Source organism: Amborella trichopoda, chromosome 11 (assembly GCF_054954075.1).
Source record: "Amborella trichopoda isolate Santa Cruz 75 chromosome 11, AtrichopodaSantaCruz75HAP2 v2.0, whole genome shotgun sequence".
Classification (NCBI taxonomy): Eukaryota; Viridiplantae; Streptophyta; class Magnoliopsida; order Amborellales; family Amborellaceae; genus Amborella; species Amborella trichopoda.
In genome coordinates, this window is record NC_142346.1 from 47,465,256 (window position 1) to 47,474,257 (window position 9,002).

General features: G+C 38.6%; 1 protein-coding gene across 2 annotated transcripts; it reads right to left on the bottom strand.

Annotated features, from left to right (window-relative positions):
- Positions 1-1,414: 1,414 nt before the first annotated feature.
- Positions 1,415-7,696, bottom strand: LOC105420156 (pentatricopeptide repeat-containing protein At3g13880). Of its 2 annotated transcripts, none has more exons than XM_020663382.2 (3): positions 7,427-7,696; positions 7,084-7,143; positions 1,415-5,485 (listed from the first exon to the last, which is right to left on the bottom strand). In XM_020663382.2, exon 3 carries the CDS (start codon positions 4,975-4,977, stop codon positions 3,013-3,015), a length of 1,965 nt encoding a protein of 654 aa, XP_020519041.1. In that variant the 5' UTR covers positions 4,978-5,485; positions 7,084-7,143; positions 7,427-7,696; the 3' UTR covers positions 1,415-3,012. The 2 variants fall into 2 exon arrangements, with proteins under 2 accessions (XP_020519041.1, XP_088707276.1); XM_088851150.1 differs by having other exon boundaries at positions 1,415-5,479; positions 7,427-7,695.
- Between the last annotated feature and the right edge of the window lie 1,306 nt (positions 7,697-9,002).

Genomic DNA, 9,002 nt, shown 5'->3' on the forward strand with positions numbered 1-9,002 from the left:
TTTTCATATTTATTTATAAAATTTAAAGCTTCAAAAATAGTGTAGATCAATAGATATATGAAATCTTGAAAATCTTGAAAATTGACGGTCCAAAAAAGCGTTACAAAATACACTATTTCCAAAACTTTAAATCTATTTTTTTCTCATGTCCATGCATCTTGATGTCGAGATGATCAATTTGAAGATATTTGGGTATCAAAAGAACCTCTTCTAATAAAACTTTTGAGGTAAGCTCAAATTTGATTGTTTGAAGCCCAAACTCTATATAAACTTTTTCCAAATTAAAATACCTGAAATTTATTTTAACTTACATCATTTTATATTAACTTACTTATCAATTATTATTTCCTTCGAATTGCCACATATTGAGAGTTTGAAGCTATTTTTGGGTAAATGAGATATCTCTCTCATATTTCAAAGTGCTACTTAATTTCAGTTGCAGATTAAATGAGATCATTTTCGTATTTCAAATGGTATGCTATCCATTATTTAAGTAACAGATTACCTGTTATGCAATTCCCTCAGTTTTATTCTACCATTGTTTAGGACTTGTGCTCTCCCGAAACACCATATGAAATCAACCCAATGTTAGCTCTAGGGCTTTTTAAAGCCTTAATTACAATATTACAAAGCTAATTTTCCCACTAAGGATTTTAGCCAGGCAATAATTGGCTAAAAATCGTTGCAACATGGCAATAGTGGCAAAAGTTCGGCCTGCACTATGCGCGTAACAGCAAACCTCGAATGACGCTGAATTTTAGTATAAACAGGGGAAAAGTTTATATAAAGTTACAGAATTAAAGATGCATCTCCAAAATCAATAGAAAAATGTTGTTTTAATGTTGAAAAGACACGTTTTTTATGCGGCCAAGCCCGCATATGTAAAAATGCGGGCCTATTAATAAATCTATTTTTGAGTTTGATTTTAAGACTTAATTTTTAAAGACATGTAATCTCTAAGATAGAGATCATGAATATAAAAAAAGAAATAAATTTTAAAAACTAAAAATAATAAATTCAGGCAAGAAAATATTTGAACCATTAGTTTCCATTGTTTTTAGATGAACACCTACTTAGCATCCTTCTTTAAACACTTTCTGGACCACATATGCAGAAATGCATCCAGCCTGTATGAAAAAAAATTTCCTCTAAGGGCATGTTTGGTTTACATGAAAATGCTTTTCAAGAAATATTTTCATGTAAAAAAAAATCCCTCATGCGATTAAATGTAAGAATATTTTCTTACCAAGTAACTGCTAATTGGTGTAAATAGATGCACGGGACTAATAAAAATATTCTCACACCTACCCACATGAAGGAATTATTTCATGTGAAAATATTTCTTGAAAAATAATTTCGCGTGAAACAAACTTGCCCATAGAGATTTCAGTTTTCCACGACCAAAGGGAACATATGTCTAAAATCTTCATATTTTTTCTGGATTTAATTTTCAAATCTCAGAGATGAGTGCTTTAAACTTCCAAAGCACATGGAAACTTCTTTCACTACCAGTAAACTGACAGTTATCTTCACCATGGTTAGAACTCGCCTTCTATATCTCGGTTATACAAACAACCCAGAAATTAAAGAAGTATCCTCGACTAAAGAGTACTCCGTACGAACCTCACCCGATATTGTTCCACAGTAGATGGAAAAGCTTCCTTGTGCCTCCAACAAATGAATTCTAGCGACCTTCCACAAGAACCTGAATGGATTGATAGACTGGATCCATTCCTTGTGACAAGAAAACCCACTCCAGCTAAAGCCTTGCACTACTCTAGTAGTAGGGTTTGACAACGAAATGGACTTGTCACCTTAGGGGGCAAGAATAAAGGTTTGAATCTCAGATTTGAAAGAACCGGTCTTGCGAAAATGGGAAAAGGGGATCAGTATAACTTCGAGGCGATTCAAGAGATTGAGTGGAGGAGAAAGAGTAAAAGAATCCTCCCAGTTTGCTTGAGGTCTGGACAAAGGATGTCTTTCCATGTCAAGACAAACCCTGAGAAAGAGATGCTTTTCTCAGGTCTCATGAAAAGCCTGCCTCAGGCTTAAATCAAGTCTAAATTGAGCTGCACCCATGTACCCTTTTGACGGTATCTCGTCAATTTCTCTCACATCTGTTACATTTGCAAAAATCTCGATCTCACTATTAGCATTGAGTTTACATTCAAACCAAATAAAGTCATAACTTTGCATTCATTTGATCTATTTCTCCCTCCTGATCACTCTAATGTCTGCTCAAATCTACCCATCGCACAAGTTGTGCCATGTCCTCTCTTGACCCGCTCCTCTCTCGTCAATTCTGTGCTACCTGCTGAGAATTCCCTCTCACAAGAGAGACATGATCACCATTGAACCAGCCATTTAAAGCTAAATTAAGTTGCATCATTGCACTCTTTTGACCTTTCTCTCTGTAATTATTACACTATCATCTACAAAAAATTTACTCTATTCCCAGTTGGGAATGTCATCAGCACCGAACAAGCATTCAAGCTAAATTAATCTGTGTACCCAGTCATAATTTGACCTTCTCTTTCTAAACTTTTACCACATTTTCAGTGATTGCAAAAGATTTAACCTCGCACACTTTTGATTTCTATTTTCCCTCATCTCTAATATCTGCTCAAGTCTCCCTTTCACTAATTGTGAAAGGTAATCTGGACTGAGCCAAAACTCAGGGCAAATTAATTTCTCTCTCATCATCTATACTTGCACTCTCTTGATCTTCTCTCTTATCATCTCTCAAGTATTTTTCATAACTCTTTAGATCATTCTTTCACAAATATTCAGGCATTCTCTGCCTTCATCAGCTTTCCAATATCTGCTTTAGACTCCTTCACTGGTTGTTAAGACCATCAGCACTTTGACCAAAAATGAAGGCTAACTAAGATGTATACATGCACTCCTTTGACCTTCTCTCTCTCATCATCTCTCTTAACATCCGTAGCAATCCACAAGATTTCCTTTCTCTCAATAAAAAAAGACATGACTGCCAACTAAAATATCTCATTCTCACATTATATATAAGCTATACCCAGGCTCCCTCTCAAACTTCTTCTCTTTCATCATCTCTCTAATCTCTAATGAATCAGTAAAACTCTCAGTCTCACTAAACATATTCAAAGCCTGCAAATAACTTGCTGCCAATTCAGGTTCCAGCTCCATTAATGCCTCCGCGACTCGTCTACCCATCTTCAAATTCCCATGAATTCTGCAACTTCTCAGCAGTGAGCTCACCATTGTTGAATTCACCCCAAATGGTGAAGCTTTTAGTAATTCCTCTGCTTCATTTAGAAGCCCTCCTCTTCCAAGAAGATCAACCATGCATGAATAATGGCGAATATCAGGAATTATGCCATGATTCTTTTCCATTGTTTCGAATATCCTCTTCCCCTCTTCAATTAGGCCTCCATGGCTACACCCAGAAAGTAGAGAGAGAAACGTTACGCTGTCTGGTTTCAGTCCTTTCACTAACATGAGATCAAACAATTTCAGGCTCTCTCTCTCGAACCCATTTCGAGCACATGCCGAAATAAATGCAGTTAAAGAGGTAGTGGTGGGTGCCTGAATTTGATAAAAAATAAGGTGAGCTAGTTCAATCTCACCAAATTTTGCATAGGAATCAATAAGAGAGGTGGAGACCACTAAATTTGATTCAAAACCATTTTTTATGACTTGGGTATGGAACTGTTCATTCATGTTCAAGCTTGCCATGGAAGCACAAGCTTTGAGAATTTTAGAGAGAGAAATTTCATCTGGTCTTATGTTTTCAAGCACCATTGTTTTGAAAGCTCTAATGGCTTCCAAAGCAAACCCACACTCTGACAAGGCACAGATCACAGAGTTCCAAGAAACCAAGTTTCTATCATGAATTTCATCAAACACGTTTAAAGAGCTTTCGATGTCTCTGCTATTCCCATACATATCTATCAGAGAAGACCTCACATAATCAGAGCCATTTAACCCTAGTTTTAGAAGCAACCCATGAATTTGTTTCCCTTTCAAAAAGAGTTTCAGGCTACTACACTGGTTCAGAAGCTTGGGAAAAGTAGACAGAGAAGGTCTCTTCCCCCACCATAGCATTTCATAGAGATATTTTATGGAGGGTACGATATCTCCATGCTCTGCAAACACTGAAACAATTGAACTCCATGACAAAACATCCATGGCTGGAATTAGTTTGAAAAGATGCAGAGCCTCTGATAAAACCCCGCAAGAACAATACATATCCACAAGAGAATTCATCACAAATATGTTCGATGTTGCAAGCCCAAGCTTGATCATGTGGCAGTGGAGCTCTCTTCCATGGCATAGCAACCCTGCTCTCCCAAACCCCTGAATCAAGTAAGAGAAACTCACAGAGTTAGCCTCAATTCCTCCCTCTCTCATCTCAAAAAACAGCTCCTTCAACTCCAGGCCAAAACCCCATTCACTGTAACCTTTCAAAACGCCATTAAAGGAGGCCAAGCTCCTCTCTTCCAAGAGCTCGAGAAGCGTGCGAGCCTCTTCAAATCTTCCACACTGTGCATAAAGAGTGATCAAAGAGGAGCCTACATAAGAATTGGACTCAAACCCAAGAATCACAGTCTTGGAGTGAAGCTCCATGCCTTCAATCAAGGCACCATTGCTGGCGCAGATGCTGAGAAGGCTACTAAACGTGGAGGAGCTGCCATTTAGGCCACGATGGGTCATTTCTCGATAAAGTTGCAGAGCTTCGGATGAGCAGCCATAGCGTCCTAGACCTGAAATAACTTGATTCCATGTTATTGTATCTCTGGTTCTTATATGGTCACATGGGAAGGAAGCTTTTGGGAGGGAGCCTTGGTCTATGATGCTTTGGTTGGAGAAGAAGGCCTCTTCTTCTCTGAGAAAAACTGGGTAGAAGAGTTGGGAAGAAGAAGAAAAGGAGGAGAAAGGCCTAATTTTCGTTGGGAGGTTTAGGAGGGGTTTTAGTGGAGGGTAGTTTCTTTGGGGCATTTCATAGGAAGAGGTTCTTGGTCCTCATGGGATGGTGTGTATATTTCTTTGGGGCATTTCATAGAGAGAGCTTCTTGGTCCTCACGGGATGCTCTGTGGAGAGAGAGAATTGTCAAATACTTTTCCCTTGCTTTTGAACCTTCTATGTCCACTTTTCCCAAATACTACAGTTTTCAAAGTGTTAGGGGGTCCATAGTGTTGTGAGAGATTGTTGTCATTAATATCAGGATCATCCCACAAGAAAACAAACAAATTGAAGTAAACTAACGAACATAGTAGACAGTGAAATTAAAGCTTGTCCAACCATCCAAAAAGCAAACAACCAAACATAATGTCCGAGATGCCTTTAGGAAGACATCAACACCTATTTCTTCCCCCTTCGACATGGCTTCAACTATCCACGTGCATCACTCCCTGTCCTTCCTTGCCTGAGCAGCAGCAGCCACCTCCCTGTCCTTTCTTGCCTTGTCAAAATAGTGTTCACCAAATGTTCACATGTACTCTTAACCTTCATTAAAAGCATAAGCTCAGTCACTATCATTTATGTAATGCTCATGTTTCCCTACCTAAGTGATAGTCATTACAAATTTATTTATAGCAGCATAACATAGTTAATCAAAGTCAGCCTACTACTTTCTAAAGATAAATCACAAATATGTAATACATGCTGAATGGATACTTATTTCTCAAAAACTGCAGTCTCTTGATAGAAGTAGCAAAATAACACCCAAATACAACAGCAAAGCAGTATTAAAGCATCCTACATATAAGGGCTTGCATTGTGTTGCTTATCATGTCTATTGATGACAAATAAAAAAAATGCAGTTGCCTCAAAGGCATCGGCCTTACGCTTAATTGATGCCCGCAGAGATAATATACCCAGAAGTTGGGCCAGAAATCACTAGGTTTCAGACTAGAAAAGTGGATTCCAGAGTGCTAGAGTTGACCACAACTGTTTATGGATCACTACTGCTCTTAAAAATATTAAAGATAGCGGGGTGCTCCCCTTACAATCCCAGTTGCTTATGAAGTGTCACTTTAATTTTCTACTTTTTTTTGTTTTGCACAGTTAATAGGAAATGTCAATTTGAATTTCCTCATCATGCATAAGACTTGCCTCAGAATTGTTGATAATAAGCTGCATTCCATGAGGCTAAAAGCAATTGTTTAAATATTCACAAGCATTGAATGCCCATATGTAAAATGTTCAAGGGCGAGAGACATAAAAGAGTGCAAAGGGGCAGAGGGAACACATTGCAACGGCTGATTGGCAAGTGGTGTAATAGAGTTGTCCATGCTCTTTAAAACTCTAAACTAATAATCAAACATTATCATTAACACAAAACAATATTGGCTCTAAACAGAGAAAGCAGCACAACTAATATAATCACCAAACACCAAAAAACATGAGAAACATCCAGGAGTGAAATAAGACTTCAATAAAATTAGCAATACCATTCATCATTGTAAAGCTTAAATCCCATTTCACAGTGGTCTATGCAACCAGAATTCGAATAGTCATGGATATATGAGGGCCACTTCCCAAAATAGGCATACCACTGTATATGTGCTCATAGACAAAAAGAGGGACAATACCATTTTCAGGGGAAAAGAAACTTGGGTTGAGCAAGCTAGATAACTTGCTCGGTAACACAGGAAAAAAAAACTTGGGTTGCGGAAGCTGATAGATTGCCATACAATGTATAAATGAACAAGGGGAGAAGGAAATCAGTAACACAGAAAACTTTGGGTGTGACCGTTTGTTTACAGCAAGGTTTTCAATCTGGGGCCTTCAAATTGGGTAAAATGTTTCGACTCTGTGGGTCATTTTTGACAGTCTAGTACAGGGGAACAAATTAATGGAAAATCACACAGGGGATCATTGCCTTTAATCTAGCATTACTCTGAATTAACCAGACAAATTCTTGCAAAGAACTGTGACAGAACAGAATACGGATCAGAAACCAATCAACCTCACGAAACTCATTCATAGACATCCCATTTCAAGAAAACTCCAAACCATTAACCATAACAAAATTCGGAAAGAAAGAGATTCAACAGCATAGACTGTCAGTGAAATTGAGCCAGAAGTGGTATTGTACTCACACGGGGTGGGATGATGAAGTTCCGCGGTGCTGCCCTAGAAATCCACTCAGAGCTTCACTCCTGCCAGAATTTGCAGGATTCCATAAATCCCAGGGAGTGATCGCAGAGAGAGGGAAAGAGTAGAAAGAGAGGGAGAGAAATGGCTGAAATAGAGCAGAGAGAGAAAGCAGGGGGAGAGGAGATAGCGAAAGAAGCAAGGAAATAGAGCTCATAAGAGAGGATGAGAGAGAGAGGGAGAGAAAGTAGCAGGTAAGGAGAGAGAACAGATGAAAGAGGAGAGAGATCAGAGGAAGACGGGGATGAGAGAGAAGATGAAAGAGGGGAGGAAAGAGAAGAAGGTTACCTGGTCGCAGACGCTAGAGAGAAGAAGACCGGGCTAAGGCTTGCGACCTGCGGGATGGGAGCTTGAAGGCAGTGGCCAGGTCTAGGACACTGACGGATGGGAGCTTGCAGGCAGTGGCAAGGTCTAGGGCACTGAGCTGCGAGTTGGGATGGGGGATTGAAGGCAGTACAGTGAGCTGCGAGTCGAAGTCAGGGGGAAGATGGCGAGTAGGGCTGAGATGGGAGACAGGGAAACGTATTGGGTCTTGGGCACAAATAACTTCAAAATACAAGTCACTATAAAAAAGTTACTTTTTTTTTAAAGTAAAAAATAAGATACTTGAGGGAAAAAAATCTTCCAGTAAATTCCCGATACTGTAGTTTTTCTTGTGCGCCCAAAACAGGATTGCTACAATGCTAAATGACCTTTTCTTTTCTTTTTTGACTCAACGCTAAATGACTTATTTATTTTAAAGAACTAAATTCCCCCAAACAAACACAATTTAAAGAGAGAAAAAGAACTTAAATAACAATGAAGAGAAGAGCTTAAATACTCGAGAAAGAGGTAGCAAAAGAGCTTTGAGATGAACACAATCATCATTTAGAAATAAATGGTAGTTAGAAAGAGAGGGAATGGTATTAGGGAGAGAGAGAGTGTGGGCGTTTCGATCATATAGAGAGGTTATTGGTCATTAGAGAATTGCATTTAGAGAGAGAGATGCAGGGAGGAAAAAGCTTTGAATTGAACATTAATCAATGGCATTTTTAGAGAGAGGAGGGGGTGGCCTTTGAGCTTAACATTGGTCACTAAGGTATGGCATTCAGAGAGAGAGAGAGAGAGAGAGAGAGAGAGAGAGAGAGGAGGATTTCGAGCTTGATTCAAGGACTTTCGGAATCCAATTGGCCGAAGAAACTGCCCATTTTGCTATAATATGGATCTCTATTTTCCATGTGCTAATGAATAACTAATTACAAAATGAATAAACAATTACAATTAACTTAATTAGCTTAATAGAGAGCTGTAGGGCCATCAAAACAGAGCCTAAATTCCTCCTCTCGCGTCAGGGAATGAACCTGCTTGGACACATTGGATGACCACGGCCCTGTTTGGACACAATCCAACGAGAAAATGCTTATTTTCATAGCTTGTATGGTTCATGGGAAATCTCTATTTAGAAGAGACTTCTTTGATTTAAGCAGCTTTCTGGTGTTTGTTTCGTGGCAAAGGAATGCCTACGAAAGCGGGAATTCTTCAAGAGCACTACAAATTAGTGATGTTTCTTCGAAACCCATTTCTCTACTCTGGAGAGAAATACTGTTCATCAAACATGGGTAAACCAAAAAATATGTGGCCTCATAGCAGTGGTAGGCATAAATAAATAACTGGAACTTATCCAAAAATCCATGAAAGATGAATTACCGAACATTCTTTTGGTTTAATTTCCCAACAACATATAATCATGAGTTGGAATAGTTGAAATCGGTTAAAATGCTAAATAATTCATCTCTTATAGGTATTTTAACAAATTTCTCATGAATAATAAACAAAATTTCACTGGGAATAAAGAAAACCAGGTTCCCTTTTAATCTAACAAATT